Consider the following 24,080-nt stretch of genomic DNA (forward strand, 5'->3'; position numbering starts at 1 on the left):
AAGAAGCATGAGTTTCTATGCAGTGGTTTACAGCAAAGCATCTCAGGGATGCAGCCTTGTGTTACGATCAAGACATCTTTCAGGAAGAAGGCATGATGTTTAAATTAGAATCCTTCAGCCTAAATGTCATATATACATAAACCCCCCTGAGGTGCAGAGCCTCCATATTCTGATTTGCTAACATTTTCCCCAAGTAATGGCACCGCACGCACTGGAGTGGCATTCGTTATTAGTCAATATACGTTCCCCAGGCACGGGGAAATGCTGAGTTGTTTCCAAATGTTTGGATGTTACTAGCAGGAACACGGAGGTTTGTTCTTGCTGGTTGTCATCTTCTGTTCACTCATCTGTCAGGCGATCAAAGTTAAAATCCCTCTGTAGGAAGTTTGAAATGTTTATTTAAAGTGGTTATTGAAACCTGTGAGTAACAGAAGTGTACAGTGTGTGTAGCTGAGTTTGATTTGCATTAACGTGATTGAGTCCACTTTTTGACCACTTGTGCTGAATGTAGCTATTGTGTTACGTATAGTGTCCTAGGCGGGGTCAAGCAGATCTTTTGGTATCCATCATCTCTGTAGCATGGATATACTCACAGAATCATAGAGTGGTTTGGGTTGGAAGGGAACTTAAAGATCATCTACTTCCAACTCCCCTGCCATGGGCAGGAACACCTTGGACTAGACAAAGTGGGTTAAGGCATTGTTTAATTTGGTCTTGAACACCTCTAGGGTCTAAATCTACCCTCCTCCAGCTGAAAGCCATTCCCCCTTATCCTATGACTATAAGCCCTTGTAAAATTTCCTCAGTTTTCTTGTAGGCCATCTTCAGGTACTGGAAGGCTGCTCTAAGGTCTCCCCACAGCCTTCTCTTTTCCAGGCTGAACAACTCCAATTATTGCAGGTGGTCTGCATAGGGGAGGTGCTCCAGCTGCCTGGTTATCTTTGTGGCCCTCCTTTAGACCAACCCCAGCAGCTTGATGTCCTTCTTGTGTTGGGAGCACCAGAGCTGGATGCAGTACTCCAGGTGGGGTCTCACAAAAGCAGAGTAGAGGGGGAGAATCACTGCCCTCATCCTGCTCACACTTCTTTTAATATAGCCCAGGATGCAGTTGGCCTTCTGGGCTGCAAGCACATGTTGCTGGCTCATGTTGAGTTTTTTATCAACCAATGTCCCCAAGTCCTTCTCCTCTAACAAAAATGTCTGTTTTCTGTGCAGGTGTGTGAGTATTGCTGAGGACCATGGAGGGGAGACTGTGCCCAGTGTACTGTGCAATCAGACTGAAATCCCAGATACGATGCAGAAGTGTAGCTTGTACTGTCCCAGTGAGTGTGCAGTGTCTGACTGGGGACAGTGGAGCAAGTGTCCACAGGTAGGCTCTCCTGCTTGCGTGTCTGTGGCAATGTTCCTCATGCTTCAGTCTTCTCTTTCCTTCAAGCATTTCATGAGATAGTAGTTTTCATTTAAAAAAATCATTATTTCCTCAAGGAAGTTAGGCTTAATGGATCCTACCAGCATGGTTGTATCTGCAGATATTTATATTTCTATAGAGACCAAGCTGGAGAAAGTTAGATAGTAAAACACATGGTTTTTACTGTGACAGTTGATTCCACTCATCCTTCCCCTTGGTCTATGGCAGAGGACCCCTACAAGTACAGCAGGTGAACTGCAGTAGTCTAGCTGCAGTTAGGTCTATCTGTGTTAGGAATTACTTGCAGGGGAGAGCACTGTGAGCGATGCACTACTGCTGTAACAGCCTGCTGGTGAGTCATGGTGGTACTCCCCTAGACAGGCCTTCAGCCTGAGAGAATGACAGCTCTCCCTTCCCAACAGACACTATTTCTGTCCAGCATCTCCTCCTCCTCAAAACCTTGAGGGAAGATATGAGGCAACAGCAACAGAAGGGTATGGCAGCAAGATGCCTGAACAATTTGTTATGTCATGAAATACTCAAAACTTTCTGAATTAAGCAGGGATTCAAGGCACTGCCAAATGCTCTGTGTTTTCCTAAGTGGGCAAGATGGAAAAAAGCTGAAAATTCTGCCTTGAGAAAACTCTCTGGCCTCCAAGCATGTAATGTCAAACCTATTGTTTCTCTCTGATGGGTGTTGAAATAGGTGCCAAGTTTAATCTCAAGGGGTTTTTTAATAGACTTGCTGGATGCATTTAAGTGACAAACATATATTCATTGCCCCTGTGTTAACAGGGCCATTATCAAAGCTCTGAGTGGTTATTGGACAGGTATTTATACTGCTGCTGACACAGGTAATTTCCTTCCATAATATTTTGTGTAGCATATCAATATACTCAGTAAGAACGTGTCAAATGAAATCTTGTGTTTCATTTCCTGCATTTGCCTCCCCCTGAGCAGCACAGCTTTGATGAAGTATAACGCTCTTGCGACCGGTACAGATGCTTGGATACCTTTCAAAGTCCCACTGTGGTTGGATGTTTCTTTGCCTTTGACTTTTCAGAGACAGATTTTCTTCTTATTAGCATGCAGGCAACTAATGCAGAGATCCTCAAGGACCTTGAGTGTTTTTGAGGTGTCTTGAGGCAGTCAGTTGGTCATGAAGGACTACCTGGAGCTTTAAGTGTGCTAGTCTGCTTAAGACACTGAGTTTTTGCCTAAAGGCCCCTTTTTGGCAATGGTGAAGCCTCTGTAGCACACAGAAGCAGGAAAGGAGAAATGCCCAGATCTCATGGGCTGCATTCCATCAGGCATTGTAGCACTTGGCAGTCACAGGGCTGAGTACCACAGTCCCTGTGTCTCCTCGTACATCCTTTTGCCATGGTAGATGTTAATTCATAAATGTGAGGGCATCTGTATGCCAATGCAATTAACTCAGCAATATGTTTCACAAGCTGTTCTGCAATGCTTTGTTGTGAAACTGAGATGACTGTGTGCTGATGGAGCATGTGTTTAAATAGTTCTGTCCAGATACGAGGCAATAAACAGCTTGAAGTTTTATGGACAGATAAAACCCTCCCTTTGACAAGTTTACAATAGTGCTGTCTCCCTTTTATAGCCACTCTGGCTATTTGTGTTTTGTTTTGAGAAAGGACCACACACCACAGTTCTTCCCTGGCTGCAGTGGGATTGCTCTAAGTGCATAATGGCTGTATGGTGAAGGTGGTGTGTTTCCTGTACCAGTAGGATGCAGCAGGGATTAAGGGAAGAGTGGTGGCCTGTTGCAGCCAGGGTTCTGAGGGCAGCTTCTGGATGCCTGTAGAGTGCATGATTCCTTAGCTGACCAATTCCTTAGCTGCATAGAGTATAACAATAACATTCCATGTGTTCCAAGAACAACATCCTCACATTGGCACGCTTTGATTGGAACATGCTGCAGAAGCCACCTCCTTGACATGATGAGAAAAGATTTTAGCTTATATATGTGGTTGTATTTTACTGGTTAAGTGATTGATAACAAAGAGTATAAAAGACAGCCACTCTGATCAATAGTTACTTTCTCTCTTCAGATAGGGACTTAGGTTAGGGATCTTTGGTTAGGGCTGCTGGGGACTTCTGCTTCTCTTAGTTTTCTGCTTCTGTGTAGGGATGCTGTGAGGGACATGCTCAGGACTTCTGTTAGCTGCTTCATCTGTTAAGGGCTTCCAGGACTACTTCTGTAAGTGGAACTCTGACTCTGTAGTGCTGGGGATTCTACAATGCAGCAATAAAGGATTTCTGGGGAGAACTTATGAGATTCTCTGGTCTCTGCCCTTCTGGAATCTCATTGCTATACAGCAGTGGGGTTCATACCTTCATTCATTGCCCAATGGTGCCCGTATTGGGGAAAAGAAAAGCCACAGTGGCCAGAAGTGAGGCATTGCCAACACCAGGGTAATTTGTACAACTCTCCATCTCCTGAGCTGCTACTAGGAGAGGTGGCCACTGAGAATGGCCACAAGCTAGTGAACATGGTCAATGGAGTTATAGAGACAAAGGAGGTATGTGTTGGCCTCTTCTCCCCGGCAACCAGCACCAGAACAAGGGGACACAGTCTCAAGCTGTGCCAGGGGAGGTTTAGACTCGAGGTGAGGAGGAAGTTCTTCACCAAGCAAGTCATTCGTAATTGGAACGGGTTGCCCAGGGAGGTGGTTGAGTCATCGACCCTGGAGGCATTCAAGGGGAGATTGGACGTGGCACTTGGTGCCATGGTCTAGTCATGGGGTCTGTGTTGATAGGTTGGACTCGATGATCCTCGAGGTCCTTTCCAACCTAGGCGATACTGTGATACTGTGATACTGTGAAATAGCTCCAGTGGTTGGACACCCAAATACAGGGGTCTGCAGCTGGAGCTCAATCTCATGTTTAAGTCTTTTGGTTAGATTTGGTGTTCCTCCAACCTTGTGTCAAATGTCTTCCATTAGAGCCTGAAACCACATCAGTAAGTTTGCATGCATAGAGCCTCTTGCTCATTAGGGCTGTCTATTTAACTGTTTTGAGGGAAATTCTGCTCAGTAGCTGGCATACATGGTTTCTGATTCATGCCAAGCTGGAAGCAAATGCCAGTCTTCTGAGGATATATGAAATAATATTCACCTGTCTCCTTTCTCTTCCTCAAGTAATCTGGGGGGAAAAAAAAAGAAAAGAAGAAGTATCACGTCACATTGCAATGAAAAGGCAAAACCTTATATCCTGACTGCTCTTTTCCAAGCACATTTAGATTTTGTATCAAAATAGTTGGCAGTCTTTTAGTCGTAGCACTCTTGTGAGTCAGCTGCCAAAGAGCATTCCGGGAAATCTTCCTGTATCTCTGGTTGTGTTTGGCTTGCTGGAGATAAAGAGAATTTATGAAACTTGACAAATTCTAGTTTGCAAGAAATGAACAATTACAGTTTCAGACTCCTCTTTGCCTGAGTGGCTTTTTGATTTGAGATACTTACTTAACATTTTGGTCAGGTGAGAATTCTTCCCCAGTCACTTTGGTGATCTTCTCCTAATTTATAGTGTTGATAGTAAATTCATCCTGATAGCAGAATAACTGGCTCTTATCAGCTGAATATAAAAAGGCCTTTTAGATTATCCAGTGTACCTTTTGTCAATATGTCATTGTACTCTGGATACTTTCTAGGGTATTACTGGGTTTTATCTTGTAGCAATACTCTTCCCATGTGAATTTTCCACTTTCAGGATGGTAAATGATCTTGAATCATGTTGAAATCGATGAGTCATAAAGGTGGTGACTGCTTTGTCAATAGGAAGTTTTCTCTTCAATACTTGTGTGAAACCATTGTGTTTGTTCACCTTTTTTGGCTACGTTTCCCTTTCACTTTGACACATTTGTGTTTCTGGGGGTGGGTTCCTGTAATTTCAGATGCTGCCATCATTGTTTTATGGGCCTTTTCCAACTGAGCTGCAATTTTTGCATCTTGATTTTAGTGCTATTTAACACTGCTCCACAAAGCTAAATCTTAGTATTTGCTTTAATGGTACTTTGCCATGACCCAGAAATTAGAATAGAATAGAATAGAATAGAATAGAATAGAATAGAATAGAATAGAATAGAATAGAATAGACCAGACCAGACCAGACCAGACCAGACCAGACCAGACTGGAAGAGACCTTCAAGATCATCACTTCCAACCCATCAACCAATCCAACCCACCTAATCAACTAAACCATGGCACCAAGCACCCCATCAAGCCTCCTCCTGAACACCTCCAATGATGGTGACTCCACCACCTCCCTGGGCAGCCCATTCCAATGGGCAATCACTCTCTCTGTATAGAACTTCTTCCTAACATCCATCCTAAACCTCCCGTGGTGCAGACTGAGACTGTGTCCTCTTGTTCTGGTACTGGCTGCCTGGGAGAAGAGACCGACATCCACCTGTCTACAACCTCCCTTTAGGTAGGTGTAGAGAGCAATAAGGTCATCCCTGAGTCTTGTCCTCTCCAGGCTAAGCAACCCCAGCTCCCTCAGCCTCTCCTCATAGGGCTTGTGTTCCAAGCCCCTCACCAACTTCGTTGCCCTTCTCAGGACTCGTTCCAGCAAGTCAACCTCCTTCCTAAACTGAGGAGCCCAGAACTGGACACAGGACTCGAGGTGTGGCCTAACCAGTGCAGTGTACAGGGGCAGAATGACCTCCCTGCTCCTGCTGGCCACACTGTTGCTGATGCAAGCCAGGATGCCATTGGCCCTCTTGGCTGCCTGGGCACCTGAAATGTAATACTTTGGGGTTACTTCTGAGGTTTTGTCTGCTTACTGGATTCGACTCAAAAGTACTGATTTAAAGCTTCCCTATTATTCTCACATTTGCTACCGTGAGCAGTAAATTCAAAATGGTTTTCTCTCTGATTGAAGACTTATTTTTTGGCTCATAAAGTTTTCTTCTTTGTCGCTAAGTAACATCCACGTAACTTAAATAGCAAGGCTTTAAAGCCATTTAAAATAACAGTTTGGGGCTTGCTAGTCAGGAAAAGGGGGGGGAAAAAAATCATGAGCAAATTAGATTGACTTGCATTTTGCTTCAGAGATTTCATATTCGTTCCAGCTACAATAACATTTTCAGTCAGACATCATCACTTGATTGCTCAAAGCCTCAGCTAAACAATCTGGAAACTGAAATCCCATCATCTCTGTTACATATTCAGTGATCGAATAACACGCACTACCTGCGGTGTCTCCACTTTGTATGCATCTGACTTGGAAATGTAATTAATTGACTTCAATTGAATTCATCAAAGCATTCTTTTAAAGAGTTAATATGCGAGTTGTGCTACAAGCCCCTGAAATAATTACCTCACATTTATTTTGTTGTGTGGAGAGCTGTGGCAGCCCTCATAGCCGACCAGAGTGGCCTCCTTGTTTGCCTCAGCTGCTGGCATGTGTAGCAGCTAATTCTGAGAGGTCCGAAATTAGTTAATTATAGGAGGTTACAAGTCTAGCGAGTCAGAACAGCTGTCCCTGTTTCAGTGAGCATTTTCCTCATGGATCAATAGCACTGTACAACGCTCAGGACTTGCGACAATGGAGTTGTTATTCTCTTGAATCAGTTTGTTGGGACATAATACTGCGACAACTGATCGTATTGAAAGTGGCACCAGGCAATACAGCCAGCTCTCAGGCCTTGCAGCGGCTTGCATCGTAGATAGCACGCAGAGTCATTACAGCTGTGAAATGCCAAGAGAAATTGTGCGCTCTGTAGTCACTGGGATTCACTCTCTGTGTGTCCTGGTTTGAGCTAGAACAGAACTAATTCTCTTCAGTGATTTTACTTTTCAGCTCTGGCTCCTCTAAGTGGTGGCTCTTTCTGAAGTTAATAACATGTTTTCACAGGCGGTATCTGCTTCTAGGAGTGATAACACTTGATGTTGCTATCAAGTTTTGGTGTGCAGAAAGGCTCTTGCTTATACTTGCTTCTATGGAGACCAAGGTCACTGAAAATCCTGGGTACTGCATTGCAAGTGCAGAAAGCTGCAGAGAAAAGCAGACAGAACAGGTGACCAACAAGGTCGCATGGCCAAAAAGGGATTTCATTGTACATCACATTCATTATAAAGCTGAGGAATCATAAGGGTCAAGCCTGTTCTTCAATGGCCAGCATCCAAGGAGGTCTCTGTTCTGCCTTTGATCCCAGTCCCTGTGTTCCTGAATCCAGTTCCAGAACCTAGCTCCTGAATCTAGTTCCCATCTGCCACTTGAGTCCAGTGTGGGACTTCCTCAGTACCTGCCCACAGCATCAGTGGTGACAGTGATGGAATTGCCATCAGAGGGGTTGGATTCAATGATGAGGTTTTATATATTTGTAAATACTTCATTTTATTGCTTCTATTTTCATTACAGTAGGTTTAGTTTTCTTCTGTAACCCATAAGTCTCTATCCATAAGTCTCTCCCCTTATTCCCTGTCTCTTCCCCTTTGGGAAGGGAGAGGGTTAATAGAAAGTGTCTGTCACTCATCCAATGGCTGCTCCAGCCCTAACTCTTGACACAGTGCATTGCTGAAATCTTCATCACAACTATAACCTCCATGCATTGGTCTGGCAGAGGACCTGCAGTGTGAAGGCTGTATTGAAGAGTGAATCTTGAGCAGGGTTGTATTTCTAGCCCAAGAGATCAGAGGTTAGGCATGAGATTGCTGCTGGTCCAAGACTTTTGGGAAGAATATGCCCTGCTCCTTATGCAGAGCTCTGACTTGAGTTTTTGGGTTCTGTTTGTGGTTTGAAGGGTTGTTGGTTTTTGATTGTCATTGGTTTGTTGGGGTTTTTTCCTTTTATTTGGGGGGGGGGGGGGGGAGTGTTTGGGGAGGGAGTTTATAGCTTTATCCTAAAGTTGGCTACTGCTGGATTTTTTAGATTAGTTATTTTAATTTTATTCATCTTTATTAACAATATTTTTTTTTTTTTAAGTTAATGGTTATAAATGGAGCTAGATAAGGCTTCAGCACCTAGATGCATCTTACAAAGAAAATTTATGCAGATGCATTTTCATTTCAAAAGACTGCTCAGGTTATTGTAAATGGCTTGTTAAATTGTTACAAAACATCCACATCAGCACGAACAATACAACGGTTCACTGCACTGTTAAAAATAGTCAAGTCTTGTTGCTGCCAATGCATTTACCTTAGTTTGAGCTTCTATGATTCCTTATGAATAGCCAGTTAAACATAATGTGGCCCGCTATTTATAGTGCAGTATGCATTATACAAGCTGTATGGTAAGTTAAACAGCTTACCGGGCTCCCTAATAGGTTACAGCCTTTGTGCTGTGCAATTATAATGCTTGCAAAAGCCTAGATCAGTGGTCAGCTTGTAAAATCCATCACAAAGAAGGTCTAATTGTGTACATTATTGTGTGATGTGCTAACAGCTCTGGAACTTCACATTCATAACCTCACAGTGTTATTTAATATCCTGCTCTTTCAGAACAAAACTTTGTGTGCTTTGTTTCTTCTTGCTAGGTACATCCTTTGTGTATGTTTCTGTCCCTCACTTCTTGTTAGCTTACAACAGTGACAAGTGGTCATGGTAGAAAGGTGTGATTGCCTAAAGGAAATACTAAAAATGCAATAATTAAGAGTGCCAAGAATTCCTCCATAGAATCAAGATTATGGCTTTTGTGGCTTTTAAATGTTCCTTTGGGGGAAAACTGATTCATTCCTGTCTCAACATTTTATATGTACCACTTATTGCTTTGAAACATTTTGTTTCTGTAGTAGCTTGTATAATCTGGCCTACAGATCCATGGCTCTAGCTCAACTTTTCCACTTCATGGAAAAGGATAATGGAAATGGTGTGATTTAATACAATAAAGTAGGTTGTGACAGTACAGTTGTCCATGAAAAGAAACTTACTTCCTACTGCAGTAGGCTATTAATGTGCCACCTGAGTTAGGTCCCCATTGTTACTTCCATCCAGAAATCCATTCCTATCACCACTTCCAAAGGAAGCACATGCCTGCACTACACACTTCATTGCTTACAGAAAGAATTTGGACTAAATTCAACAAAGATCGTCTGTAAAACTCGACTGCCAAACTGAGTTGGCATCTAACCATGAAGGTACATAAAGTTCTTCAGGCATTTGAGCTTCTGCCTTTGTGCATCACATCTACCTCAATTTCTTAAGACTTGTTTCCTCTCTTATGTTTATGGCAAATTAGCACCCATATTCACTGTTCTTCTTTGATCCATAATGTGGGTTTCATTTGTCCAGGACAGAGGTAGAATGTGGACAAAGGTTTTCCACTTAGAATCACAGAATTGTTTCAGTTGGAAAAGACCTCTGAGATCATCAAGTCCAACTGTACTGCTTAGCAACACTAAACACTGGTGGTTGTCAGATGACATTCCTGGTAGCACCAGAGCTCTGGCAGAGCGGAGTCTCAGTTTCCTAGAAGGATCAGGTGAGAGTCATAGAATTATAGAATCATAGAATTGTTTCAGTTGGTCTCCAGAGTTGTTCTTATTGTAGTTCACTGGGGGTGTTTGTGGAGCTGAGACCCAAGCAAGAGGCTGAATTTCATCCCAACTTTTTCAGGATGGGATGGGATGAGATAGGATAGGATAGGATAGGATAGGATAGGATAGGATAGGATAGGATAGGATAGGATAGGATAGGATAGGATAGGATAGGATAGGATAGGATAGGATAGGATAGGATAGGATAGGATAGGATAGGATTAACCAGGTTGGAGAAGAACTTCAAGATCATCAAGTCTAACCTGTCACCCAACACCATCTAATCAACTAAACCATGGGACCAAGTGCTTCATCCAGTCTCTTCTTAAACACTTTCAGTGATGGTGACGCTACCACCTCGCTGAGCAGCCCATTCCAGTGATCAATCACTCTCACTGTGAAGAACTGCTTCCTAACATCCAGCCTAAACCTCCCCTGGTGTAGCTTGAGACTGTGACCTCTTGTTCTACTGCTGGATGCCTGGGAGAAGAGACCTACCCCCACCTGGCTAGAATCTCCCTTCAGGTAGTTGCAGAGAGCAAGAAGGTCTCCTCTGAGCCTCCTCTTCTCCAGGCTAAGCAACCCCAGCTCCCTCAGCCTCTCCTCACAGGGCTTGTGCTCCAAACCCATCCCCAGCTGTGTTGCCCTTCTCTGGACACCTTCCAGCAATTCCTAAACTGAGGGGCGCAGAACTGGACACAGGACTCAAGGTGTGGCCTAACCAGTGCTGAGTACAGGGGCAGAGTGACTTCCCTGCTCCTGCTGGCCACACTGTTCCTGATCCAGGCCAGGATGCCATTGGCCTTCTTGGCCACCTGGGCACACAGCTGGCTCATGTTCAGCCTACTGTCAACCAGTACCCTCAGGTCCCTTTCTGCCTGACCACTCTCCAGCCGCTCTGTCCCCAGCCTGTAGCACTGCCTGGGGTTGTTGTGACCAAAGTGTAGAACACGACATTTAGATGTGTTAAATCTCATGCCCTTGGACTCTGCCCATCTGTCTGTCTACATGAGGTCTGTGCAAGAACTGCTCTGTCTGGATGCCAGCATGGATTGGTGACCTCTGTGCATGTGAAGAAGTTCATCACCTTCACAGGGTTCTGCATTGCACTCCGATCAGCAATGACCTGCCTTTGACGCTGCCTAAATCTATCTTAATAAATCATTGCAGTCTTAAGTCTATCACCTCAGCTTTCAATTTCTGCGTAACCAGATTGCCATTACAGCCAATCTTACCCCATGGTTAAATACCAAAGTCTCCAAGTGTGGAAACTTGTTACAGGATTACAGGGTTTGTAACCACAGGCATGAAAAAGTAGCATGACCATAAAAAGATTATCATAAAAATAGAAGTCAAAGCTCCAACCACTGACACGCTTCTGTTGTCTGTACTTGGCTTTCCTTTTCCTCACGCCTTGCGCTTCTGCTGTTGACAAAGTGTTGCCTAATGCTGAACACAAACCAGCTGTGATTACCTTACAGGAGGTAATGGCTGTCTTAATGTAAAAGTAATTTTTAAAAAGCTTTATCTATGATCAGTGAAAGTAGTAGTTATTAATAGAACAGTAGGAAGTAAAATAATGTCTTTGAAAGTATAGCATCCACTCAGTGGGAAGAGAGGAGCTGTAAATGAAGATACTCAGTAAAAGATTGCTGAATCACAGTGGGGTTTATTTATTTTAAAACCCCCCAAATTGTACATTCATATAGGCTTGTAGTAAGAAAGTTGGGTTCCTACTGGCAGAGCAGATCCAGTCTTGATCCAAGTACCTGAATGACACCTTCAATATTTCATATGGAAGAGTGTTTGAACAGTCAAATTGTTTTTGTAATTTTCTTCATTTGGGAGAGGATTCAGAATCAACTCCTCCTGTAATCTCACTCAAATCTTAATTAATTCTGTGATAACTTCTTCCTTCAATTACTCCAGTAATACTGCTTTCTTGTGCTTCCCTAATATTACTGACTGCTGTTCCTGTCCTGCCTCCTAAAAATGTAATTTGCCAGTTTTTCATCCGTTTTTCTCTCAGAAGTTTTTAAGATCCAATTTCAGGACTGGATACATAGCATTGGTAGTGATGGCAGTGGCCACAATGGTGACATCCTATCTTCCTCCTGCTATGCAGCTTACACATCTCTGTTCATTATTGCTTGTTAATACTCTCAGCATCTCTGTGTTGGAATCAGTCCCTCTTCTTTAACTTTTAACAGTCAAGTCCCCTAGTGACTTTGGGTCTCCAAAGCCGTTCCTCAACTTTTGCCACATCACAAATACTTCCTTTTTTTTGTCCAGCTTGGGATTTTGGAGGAGTCCTGCAAGTCCCGCACCCAAGTCAGGGTAGCCGGATGCTCAGCTCCCTCTTGCCGCTTTGAAAATCCCAGCTTTCATCTTTTTCTTTTACAAGTCATTCCCTCCTGCTGCTTATTCAGTTCCATATATATTTGGCTCAATTTTTAACATAGTTAACTTGAAAGAGTAAGGCCAGAAAATCAATTATAAAACTAAATTGACTTCTCAATTGACGTAAAGAGAAATTCAACAAATAATATTACAGGATATTAGTTACAGTTTGCCAGCTTTGAATTTCTGCATGTTTCCCATGTACTCAGCTTGATTAAATGAGCACTTTTCCTACAAAGATTCTTTATTATTCCAAACTGTTAAAAGCTCTGGCTTCTGAACGACGTGGCTCATCAGTGCAGTGACAACAGCACCTTCAGAGCTGCGGGAAACCAGGCCTTTATTCGGATCCTGGAAAACACCAGATAGCTTTTGACCTGTTAGAATGCTCTGCTATCCACCAGGAGGACATCTGAGAGGGAAAATGGTCCCAGTAGCCAGGAAATCTGGGTGGCTGTATGACAGTGTGTGCAGTGCTGAGCTGTGTCAGTGTCCTGGAATCAAGCACAATGGGGACCGTGCTGGATGGGGAAATAATATTTGTTTGTGTTTTGGGTTTGGGCTGAGCTGGAGTTAATTCTCCTCAAAGCATCTTTCTAGTGCTGTGCTTTGCAGTGCTGTAGCTGTGTTGATAACACACCAGCATTTTGGCTTCTGGGGAGCCAGGGAACTACAGGCCAGTCAGTCTCACCTCTGTGCCTGGAAAGATCATGGAGCAGATCCTCCTGGAGTCACTACTCGCTCAAAAGAATAGTGAAGAGGTGATTGGGAACAGTCAGCATGGCTTTGCCAAGGGCAAATCCTGCCTGACCAACCTGGTGGCCTTCTATGAGCAGGTGACAAAATTAATAGATGAGGGGCGAGCAACTGATGTCGTTTACCTGGACCTGAGCAAAGCCTTCGACACTGTCCCACACCACATCCTGGTCTCCAAACTGGTGACACATGGGTTTGATGGGTGGACCACTAGATGGATAAGGAACTGGCTTGATGGCCACACCCAAAGAGTGGTTGTCAATGGCTCCATGTCCCAGTGGAGGCCAGTGACAAGCAGAGTCCCTCAGGGATCAGTCCTGGGACCTGTCTTATTCAACATCTTTGTGGGGGACATGGACAGTGGCATTGAGTGCACCCTCAGCAAGTTTGCTGATGACACCAAGCTGTGTGGTGCAGCAGACACGCTGGAGGGAAGGGAGGCCATCCAGAGGGACCTGGACAGGCTGGAGAGGTGGGCACAAGCCAACCTCATGAAGTTCAATAAGAGCAAGTGCAGGGTCCTGCATCTGGGTCGAGGCAATCCCAGGCACAAATACAGGCTGGGCAGTGACTGGCTGGAAAGTAGCCCTGAGGAGAGAGACTTGGGGGTGCTGGTGGACAAAAAGCTCAACATGAGCTCTCAATGTGCACTTGCAGCCCACAAAGCCAATCAGATCCTGGGCTGCATCAGGAGAAGTGTGGCCAGCAGGTCGAGGGAGGTGATCCTCCCCCTCTACTCAGCCCTGGTGAGACCCCACCTGGAGTACTGTGTCCAGTTCTGGAGCCCCTATTACAAGAGGGATGTGGAGGTGCTGGAGTGTGTCCAGAGAAGGGCCACAAGGATGATCAGAGGGCTGGAGCACCTCTCCTGTGAGGACAGACTGAAGGAGTTGGGGCTGTACAGTCTGCAGAAGAGAAGGCTCCGAGGTGACCTCATTGTGGCCTTCCAGTATCTGAAGGGGGCCTACAGGAAGGCTGGGGAAGGACTTCTCAGGATCTCAGGTAGTGATAGGACTAGGGGGAATGGAATGAAGCTGGAGGTGGGGAGATTCAGGCTAGATGTGAGGAGGAGGTTCTTCACCATGAGAGTGGTGAAACCTCCAGGGAGGTGGTCGAGGCCCCGTCCCTGGAGGTGTTTAAGTGCAGGTTGGATGAGGCTCTGTCCAGCCTGATGTAGTGTGGGGTGTCCCTGCCCATGGCAGGGGTGTTGGAACTAGATGATCCTTGTGGTCCCTTCCAACCCTGAATGAAACTATGAAACTATGATACTATGAAACTATGAGCTGAGCACTCAGGCTGTGCTTTTCCAACTTTTCCCCACCCCAAGAGTACATTAAAGGGATGCAGTTGAGCCGGCTGACCCAAATTGGCCAAAGGGGTATTCTATGCCATATGACATCAGCTCGGGGTATAAGAACAAAATGAAAAAGGAAGTGTGGGAATTTGTCCATGGCATCTGTCCTCCAGAGGAACCACTAAGCATAGAGAGCCCTGCTTCCTAAGACCAGCCATCGTCATGCTGATGGGAAGCAGAGACTAACATCTCTCTCTCTTTCCCTTCACTTCCATGCAGTCTATTACTTTGAATAGAATAGAATTAACCAGGTTAGAAAATACCTTTGCTACTTATTATCATTATTATTAATAATTCAGGATGGAGGTGAGGAGGAAGTTCTTCCCCATGAGAGTGGTGAAGCCCTGGAATGGGTTGTCCAGGGAGGTGGTTGAGGCTCCATCCCTGGAGGTGTTTAAGAGCAGGCTGGATGAGGCTCTGGCCAGCCTGATCTAGTGTGGGGTGTCCCTGCCCATGGCAGGGGGGTTGGAACTAGGTGATCCTTGTGGTCCCTTCCAACCCTGACTGATACTGTATTATTATTAGTAGTAGTAGTAGTATGCTGCTTCTATCTTATTGCTGGCTTTTGTTGTATTTTCCCCTCTCCCCTGTCAAGCTAAGAAGTGGAATGATAGAGCAGATTTGGTGGGCCTTTGGCCCCAAGCCAGAGCCCAAAGCACCACATTTTGTTACAAGAAGGTACCCATCTGCAAAGGATGCATATTGTCAGTCTGCAAGTTTGAAGTGAGTAAAAGCAGGTATTGCCAAGGTGACAGAGACTTAACTTCTTTCACAGCATTCATTGATTTTTTTTTCCCCCCCTTTAGTAACATAATGCAGAGAAACATTAATTAGGAATAGCTACTGAGATTCCTCCTTTGATTTTCTGTTTTTAAACTTGCTTTGGTATATTGGCAAACCATTTAAGTTATTAGCGTTAGGTGTGAGGCTGAACAATCAGATTTAGTTGTAGAGAAGGCAGTAAACTATTGGTAAACACTTAGCACAGGTTTAATTTTCAGATAATTAAGAACAATTGGGTAGTTTAGATGACCTTGGATATTCAAACAAGATTAGCTTTTAAAATTATGTGACAAGGCGTGTGTCAGCAATAAGAACATAATAGAATTTCCTTCATATAATGTAAGCATAAAGAAAATAGGTCCTGACAATGTGTTTTAAGACTAGGCTGGAGTATTTTCCAATTTGTCCTGATATTTATTCTGTTTAGTTATGCTATCATCTGTGCAACTAATCCAGTTTACAACCATCTGAGGTCTAGATTTGTGCTACAATGCTGTTGCATTTCTCTTTAATATTCACAATACAGGAATTATCCATACTTCCCCCCATGCAGCCTTCAGTGTTTGAATGATAATAAGCTTGTGGTTTTAAACTATTTGTTATTTTGTCTAATTAAACTGCTCTATAGGAAAATCATGGTCTAAATTCCCAAGCATTTATGGAAATATATTTCTACATCCTTTGGAGGGTTTTTCATATTTTCTGTTTGTTCCTGAGCGTTCTTTAGTATTAATGACAGGCTGTTGGGAAGTAAATAGGTCATCTTGTTCAGTAATTGTCTGTGAATACCTTTAATGAGGCTTTATTTCCATTAAGTTTGGGGCAGCCATTTCCACACACCCATTCCTGCTGTACTGGACTGCAGGAAGACGCTGCTGAGTTTCAGCAGGTCAGAGCCCCTGCCCTTGGGGCTGCTTTTCTGTCCCAGTCCTGCAGCCAAAGTGGCTGTTTGTGACCGTTTGAGGCTGTCCCTTTAAGGAAGGGGACATTGTGGTGGAATGTTTGTAAACACAGGACAGATCTAAACTAATTTCATTGGTAGATTGGGGGGAAGCACCTTTTGAACTGGGAGTACAGCAGTTTTCTGGTCAGTTTTTTTCCCCTCCTTTGGTGGCTTGCAGCTTGCAGCTTTCTGGGCTTTTGGCCAGGCTTGACCTTGAAGCAGATAAAAGAGTGAGGCCTTTTCTAACACTCTAACACATAGCTGCCTTTTAATTAACAGCTTCTCTTTTTCTCTCCTTCTAACCCTCTCTGAGGAAAGGGGGAGAGAAGGGGGAGCAGGGGTGGGGAACCCCCCTCAGCAGAGGAGGGAACCCTCACTTCTGTGTGACTTTGTTGTATATTTCTGTATATATTGTAAATACTGTAAATTCTGTACATAGACCTGCATTTCCTAAACTGCTTTGTAAATATACAGCACCCACTCCTTTGCTAATATGGCTGTGCATTTTTCTTCCCTCTACTCACAGTGGGGGGAATGGCCTGGCCTTTCTCCCAACCCTACAACACTGTTACATGTTCCTGTAATCATTCTGGTTTTAGAATAAGCTTACTTAGACTCCTTTGTAGTGTCATTTAAAGCAGTGATCCTTAGTGGTCTTCACCTTAGCCTTGCCCAGTGTCACAGGTTTTAATGTTTGCCACTGCAACTCCCTCCTCCTAAAATCGCACCTTTTGGCATGAGACATGGAGGTGACAGCAGGGGTTGGGGAAACAGCAGTGGCACTGCCTTTCTAATGGCCCAGCCAGTGCTTATGCTATAGCCCTGAATTAAATAAACCATGTGATAAACATAAATGTGTGGAGGTAGTGCTGGGTGAAACCCCCCGCCTGGCATCCAAAGGGAAGAGCTCTCTTGCTGCAGAAGGGAATTTGTGAGGATGAGCAGATGCTTTACATAAAGGGAATGTTTCTTGCAAGGCTGAAAGCTTTTGGTCAGTATCGCTAAGCCTGCAGTGAGATGGAAAGGAAAACAGCCCCATACCACAGGGCTAAGAGACTGAGGATGGCAGGCTGCTAAAACCAGTTTTCCTGCCTCTGATGTACAAACAAATGCAAACTGACCTTGGTTTGTATTCATGTGGAAATGTAAACAAGCAAATCCTGCTTTATAGGCAGTTGGACCCCAGGATTTGTATCACATACTTTGAAAAGTCAACCCATCTTCTTGTCAACATCATAACTGTTATGCAATTACAAATGTCCTTCCTAGAAATGAAAGTTTTGCTGTAACATCATTTTTTACTTTAAAAAAAAAGCATTAATTGTGCAGAAATCCTTTCCCATTATTCAGCACTATGGCATTTTACTTGGAAAGAGGAGGAAAGTAGAGCACAGCAGAATGACACTGTCTTTATTTCATTGTCCCCAAGGATCCTTACAAAAAATTATGGAAATAAGTAGTGTAGGAGTGCTTGAAATAGCCAAATTCAGGTGGCCAGAAACTTTTGGTAATACTGGATTCTTACTTTTAAACCACATTTTGATTACTTTATATGCTTTTAGAACATAGTTGTGAATGAGGAGAGACTGAGGGAGCTGTGTCTCTTCAGTTTGGAGAGAAGGAGTCTAAGGGGAGACCTCTTCAATGTTTATAAATGTGTAAAGGGTGAGTGTCAAGAGGCTGGAGCCAGGCTCTGCTTGGTGATGCGCAATGACAGGACAAGAGGCAATGGGTGGAAGCTGAGACATAAGAAGTTCCATGGAAACATGAGGAAAAAATTTTCACTGTGAGGGTGACAGAACACTGGGACAGGTTGCCCAGGGGGCTTGCAGAATCTCCCTCTCAAGATATTCAGGACCCACCTGGATGTCTTCCTCTGTGATCTGGTCTAGGTGACCCTGCTCTGGCAGCAGGGTTGGTCTAATTGATCTCTCAAGGCCCCTTCCAGCCCCTAACATTTTGTGATTCTGTCATTATATCATACCATGGTATGGCTGTGGATGTGCAAGTAGCAACAGTAGGCAGTGTGATTTACTGGGGTCTCTTGTCCTGTCCCTCACTTTTTGTATATAGGGGTGTGATCCAACCGTTATGCAAACCCGAACTCGACAAGTGCTAAGATCTTCTGTCAATACAAAGCCCTGCCCCGAAGTGTCACAAATGAAGCCATGTATTCTTAACCAAAATTGCTTCCAATACCAGTACAATCTAACAGGTAGGTGTAACTTTGCAGTATACTCCTAGCAGGGAGTGACACCAGTTACAGCACACATTGAATTGATGCTCTGCATAAAAGATGCTGAAAGGCTTTCTCTGGTTGTGTTTTCAGTCATGTTTGCTTGTGGTGTTGGTTAAAGCCTTGACATTAAAAGAGTGATGTGTAGACATAACTGAGTTCACTGAAGTTAGTTACATGCCTATGTTTTTTTGCTCCATAGGTTAGAGGAAAAATGCACAATATTAATGTAAGTTGTCTTTGCTGGTACCTGAGAAATAAAACAGGTTAAATGGGATCTCTTCTTTAGGGTGGGTTAGCAATTGAATTAATTCCAAAATTCCAGTTAAAAAAAAACCACCATCTTTGTGTTCTGCTGAAGCAAATAATACTAACAAAAGTCTGGTTTGAAGGCAAATATGGGTTATACAGGTAGGCATAAGCTATTCAGAGCAAAATGCATTATTTAGGACCTTAAAAAGCACTAAGTCTCTTGCAAACAAACTAACAAAACAAAACAAAAATAATCCTTTTGTTTTGACCAGCTCAGATAAAGGAGAAAGGCAGAGAAAGAGAGAGGACACATCTAAGAGGAGTTTGGGGGCTGGTGGGAAGGGAGAACAAAGCAGGATAAAATATCTGCATATAAACTCAGCCTGTTTGAAATACCAGCCCTAGAAACACACAGGCAGCAGGATGATGCCTTTTTTATCATCACATTTCAGAAGTGCAGAACGTTTATGTGTTCATGTTTATCAGAGATGGAAGACACAAAGTAATAGGTTTTCTTCTCTTATGCACCTTATTTGTTGGTTCTCTATGGAAATTTTAGTTGTTTGTGTTATGGGGTTTGTTTATTTTAAATGGTGTTTAGAGGCTTATTTCATTTCAGTTCTATTCTGATCATCATAATTTCAGACAAGTAATAAGACAGGAATTTTCTTCTCATAGAAATACTGGGTTTTATTTCACAAGTATTAGAGCTTAGTTCTAAATAATGGGAAACCTGCCTTGAGTCAATAGGTTAAACCAGAGCTACCCCTCAGAAACCTCCCCAAATACTTTATCAAAATTTTCCTTTAGACAGTGCACTCTTGTACAGATGCCAGCGGGGTTGAACTGATACACTTTATCAGTGTTGAACAGTTTTCTGTGCACTCTGATGTACCAGTGTCCTTAAGGAGGTATCTGAGTGCAAAGTGAGTGGTTTCTAAGACTCGCTCTGTTTCAATAGCAGCTTGCCTTTGTGTGGCTTGTTCTTGAGTTTGGGATGCCCTGATGCGGGGAGCCTAAGGGAGGGTAACCTATGTGTCGAAGAAAAAGATGTGGAAACAGCATGACGTGACCTGCAACACCACATCCTTTGCTTTGTGTGCATCCTTTTGCAGGCTGGAGTGGGTGCCAGCTGGGTGCCAATGCCACGTGTGGGCACGGGGAGCGGCGGCGCCTCCTGAGCTGCCAGCGCAGTGATGGAGCCATCGTCAGCACACAGCTCTGCCAGCAGGTGAGGATGGCATATATGTGTGCATGGGGGCTTGTTTTCTTTTGACCCACGTCAAGGCATCATCCATAGAAAGTGGAGTTATGTTCAGTGCTGAAAGGGCAGCTGTTGGGTGCTTTGGGGGAGCAAAAGCATCCCCAGGGTGTTAGTGGGTGGAATCGTTCCTCAACCTACCAACCATGCTCTATCACGGTGGATCCAAAAAGCTGGTTATCAGGGAGGCAGTGCTCTACCAGAAGTTAGCCATTGTTCTTTCAGAATAAGACCCAAACACTGAGGGATGCTTGGATGTGAAATGCTTCAACATTGAAAATGCTTTCACTGATTGCATCATTTGGAAACTCCTCATAAGTTGCAATGTTGGTGTCCCATCAGAGTCACTGCTAATTTTCAGGTTCCTGATCTGGTGTCCAGCCATGGCAGGAGCTGGCCAGGGGACCCAAGGGGGCTGACACCTGTGTTTTCTTGTCATCTCACAGCTTCGCCTGGAGAAGCCTGTGCAGTTGAGCAGTCGTTGTGTGGTGGGCTGCACGGTGGACTGCCGACTCTCAGCGTGGTCAGCCTGGTCACAGTGTTCCCACACTTGTGGTGCTGGCGGTGAGTCCCCTCCTGCCCTTCTGCCCCTTTTACCCCCTTCAAGACTCAGCAATGCAGTGCAGACAGGACCCTCAGCACCGAGCATGTGTCCAGAGCAGAAAGTTCAGCCAGAGCCATACCAAGCCCTTCAGAAGTGATCTTGGATGCTCTCAGTGTCCTGAGGTTCTGGGTTTTTGAAAAAAGGCAGACTGCTTTCAAAGCACTCTGAAAAGAAAATTGCAGTTCAGGAAACCAAGTGGACAGATGCCTGGGGGATTATTTTCTTAATTAATTCAAAGTCTCAGAATTCAGTCATAGGAAACATTGACCTCAGAGACAAGGGTAAGGCATAGAGCTAGCGAAGGGCTGGGGAAAGCTAGAGGATTCTTAAGAAATAGATAATTAACTAAATACAAATCCTCTGTTGAAGCTGTTTTTAGTAACATAATTACATCCCATTGAAGAAAAAACACCCAGGCTACTTTTCATCCTTTAGTTCATGCCTCTGTCTCCAAAGTGCCTTAATACTTGGATGACTCCAGTAACTTCAGCAAGGTTTTCTACAGCTAGTAATGCTCACCAGTGTAAAAAAAAGTGAAAGGATTAGGACCTTTTCAAACTTTATATGATTAAAAAAACCCTTTTGAGTATTTACAAGAGGAAAAGCATTGGAAGTTTTATTCAAAATAAGCTTGTGACATTATTTCTCAGGTTTCTGATGTGCATTAGATGTACAGCTAATGGTCTTTAAGATTCAAGAGCCATAATGTATATTTGAATCAAATTCACTTAAGGTCAAAAAGGAAAAAGCTCTTAACTTCCATACAGTGACTCCTTCAGATGGATTTCAGAGATCAAAGCATGTTACAGAAAAAGCTTAATATTTGCATTAGTGGTGTTCTTCCTTTCCTGAGCTTTTAGCCCTTTTGTAAAGTAGTGCTTTCTTCACAGAAATGAATAATTCATGGACAGTGTTTTAACAACAACACACTAGGAATACTGTTAATTCCAGATTTTATTTTCTCTTCAGAGTCCATTTTGGAGTGTTAAAGCTTGTGTTGCTGAACAGACTGGAATTCTTTTTTGAGTGTTCAGTCACTTAATAAAATAAACAGAGCTACATGTGCAAATGCAGGTTGTAACTTCATTATGGCTCTTAGCATGATAAAGGAGCAGCTCTCCCTACATAATGCCTGAAGATTCTCTTTGTCCTGAGTTCTTACATTGTATAGTGTGCAAAGGGATGCATTTGAGTCAAGGTACATCTTGTATTGTCCCACTGATCCTGAGATACTTATGCAAGTCCTAAAGACTGCTTAAAGAGTTGATGGTTGCCAGTGCATGCAGGAAGAAAACAGATACTTCATGTCTTCCATCAGAGCTAGGCTTCTGCAGAGAGAAACTGGAAACTTCCATGCTCTGCTGATGCAGACCTCTCAGTGAGTTTTCCATCTGTATGTGCCAAAGTTTATTAAGTCTGCTTGAACCACACAATCAAGCCCAAGCTCGGCTCAGCCTGTGGGTCATCTTCTGGTGCTCATCAGTCATAACTCCTTGATACTGCTAACTAGAGAGCTGGCTAGTACATTTCAGGCTAGAGATGTGTCTGACAAACTGGAGATACTGTTTTGTGAACCTATGGCAGCTAAGCATCTGGGAAAGCTGTCTTAAAAATCATGTCATAAAGAAGCCAGGTTTCATTCAGTCCTTCTCTGTCATTTGAACAGCTTTTTGGAGACCCTGGAGTCATATAAATATCATCCCAAAGCAGGAGAGTCAATAAAACAGAAGTACTTTGCATCCAAGAGCATGGTTTATTTTACTGCAGCCTTAGTCCCGATCCAAGTCTTGCTGCAGCAACTGTCCAGCATGGAGCTACACTGATACCAAACATCCATGATGGAGTGGCCTTGGCACCAGGCCTGTGGCCATGGCCCTAGTGTGGTTCTAACATCAGAAGCACTGTCACTTCAATTTCTTCACTGATTTCCAGTTGGTTATAAATGCTGATTCATGATGGTATTAAAAGAGAAGACATTTATTATGTACTGATCTACAGGTGGTGCTTCACACACAAATACAGTGAGGGTTTCCTACCTGGAGGTTCACCAACCTTTGAAATCATCATGAGTTTCCCAGAGGCATTTGTGAGAATAGGATGAAGCCTCAAATTAGACAGGGAAAAACCAAAGGAGGACAATAAACAATCTGTGGGAATTGGCTGTAGTAAACCCTGATACAGCTTCCTTTTGCCAAATAAGTAATTGCCCACTATTTGATAATGCTAAAAAGCAGGACTTGGGCACACAGTTCTCAGAAATAATTCACAGCATATCAGTTCTGAGCGCCGTCCCTGGCTCTGCTCACAATAATAGCAAGCTTTTCTGGCTGTTCTTGGAGAGGATGTGAAGGCCCTGCTGAAGTACCACGAACAGCTTCAAAGAGAAACATAATTTAAATACAATTCAGATCACAATTTAGTGTTGCTGGATTTATGCTTTCATGTGTTTCTGAACTCAGGCATTGTTGCTAACATTTATATTCTATCCATCTCTTCCAGTACCTCTTTGCTGTGATATATTTTAATGGATGGTACCTTTCCCTTGCTCAGGTTTTATTTGATGGAACAATGCATTTAAACATGAAGTGGTCCATGTGGCACTGACAGCTAATATGGTTCTGGTACACAGCAGCCAAAGGCGAATATATTGATTTTTATAAATGATGATGAGCAAAGTAGATCTCTCTTTCCTGCCTGCGCTGAGCCTACGGAGATGTGTAACTGATAGTTGCCTGTTGCAGCTGTAGTTCTGGGCAGCATCTGTTCAGGATGCTGGCTAGAGCTTTAGGCTAACATAGGGTTATATATTAGGGTCCTTGTATCACTTGCTGTGCTGCTATGAAAAGATGTACAGTACTGTGTTAATGAATCATGCTCCCATGGCCTGAATCAAAGTCACTGCTTGATAAGGCTAATCCCCAGCAAATTGTATTTCCTTTGTTAAGGCAAATGAATACATGAGGATGCTGAATTTTTCTACATAAATGTTTTCTATTCCCATATGATTTCTCCCAAGTTGTCTAGCAGGAGCACTAAATAGGATAAATCCACCTAAACCCATTCTTTGCCACTTGCTAAGCTGGCTTAATCAGATAAATTAAATGGGATTTACCTGAGTTACACAGGGTTGAACACGCTGCCATGCCCTGCTCAGTCACCAAAGCCCAGAATAGAAAGTAGCAGGTTGTGAAGATGCACACCTCAACGCCAGACTGACCCAGGGAACAGAAATGAGGAGAACACAGATGTGAAAAATTCACTGTTTACATCTGTACTGATTCATCACCACTTTGGGAAAACACTTTGGCTTTACCTCCCGAAGAAGAAATTTTTGTCACTTTTTCTTGCCTACTACTCAAACTCAGCCAGTTCCTGACTTACAGTGCTGGGTCTCCCAGTGCCTGCTGTAAGGGCTGAAAGTGGGAGGTAGAAGAAAAGCCCCATTTATCACCAGCCCCATCTGCTGTGACTTGACCTAACCTGACCTCTAGGTCTGTATTTATGTGACTTGATTCCTGCTAGATCTTGTCTTGTGGTCTCCTGGTAGGACTGTGTTTGATGTGCTCTGCTCACACTCACCAGAGACCAC

At 43.6% G+C, this 24,080-nt stretch overlaps 1 protein-coding gene across 1 annotated transcript in view; it reads left to right on the plus strand.

Annotated features, from left to right (window-relative positions):
- The window catches only part of THSD7B (thrombospondin type 1 domain containing 7B), a 304,792-nt gene that overhangs the window by 259,888 nt on the left and 20,824 nt on the right, over positions 1-24,080 (plus strand). Inside the window, exons 17-20 of the mRNA XM_068139154.1 lie at positions 1,216-1,369; positions 18,212-18,353; positions 19,742-19,857; positions 20,334-20,451. Coding sequence (XP_067995255.1) covers positions 1,216-1,369; positions 18,212-18,353; positions 19,742-19,857; positions 20,334-20,451 — 530 coding nt within the window. The remainder of the gene's footprint in view (positions 1-1,215; positions 1,370-18,211; positions 18,354-19,741; positions 19,858-20,333; positions 20,452-24,080) is intronic.

The sequence above is a fragment of the Melanerpes formicivorus genome, unplaced genomic scaffold (genome assembly GCF_026170545.1).
Source record: "Melanerpes formicivorus ecotype bairdi unplaced genomic scaffold, bMelFor1.0.p_v2 SCAF_5, whole genome shotgun sequence".
In the NCBI taxonomy this organism is placed as follows: Eukaryota; Metazoa; Chordata; class Aves; order Piciformes; family Picidae; genus Melanerpes; species Melanerpes formicivorus.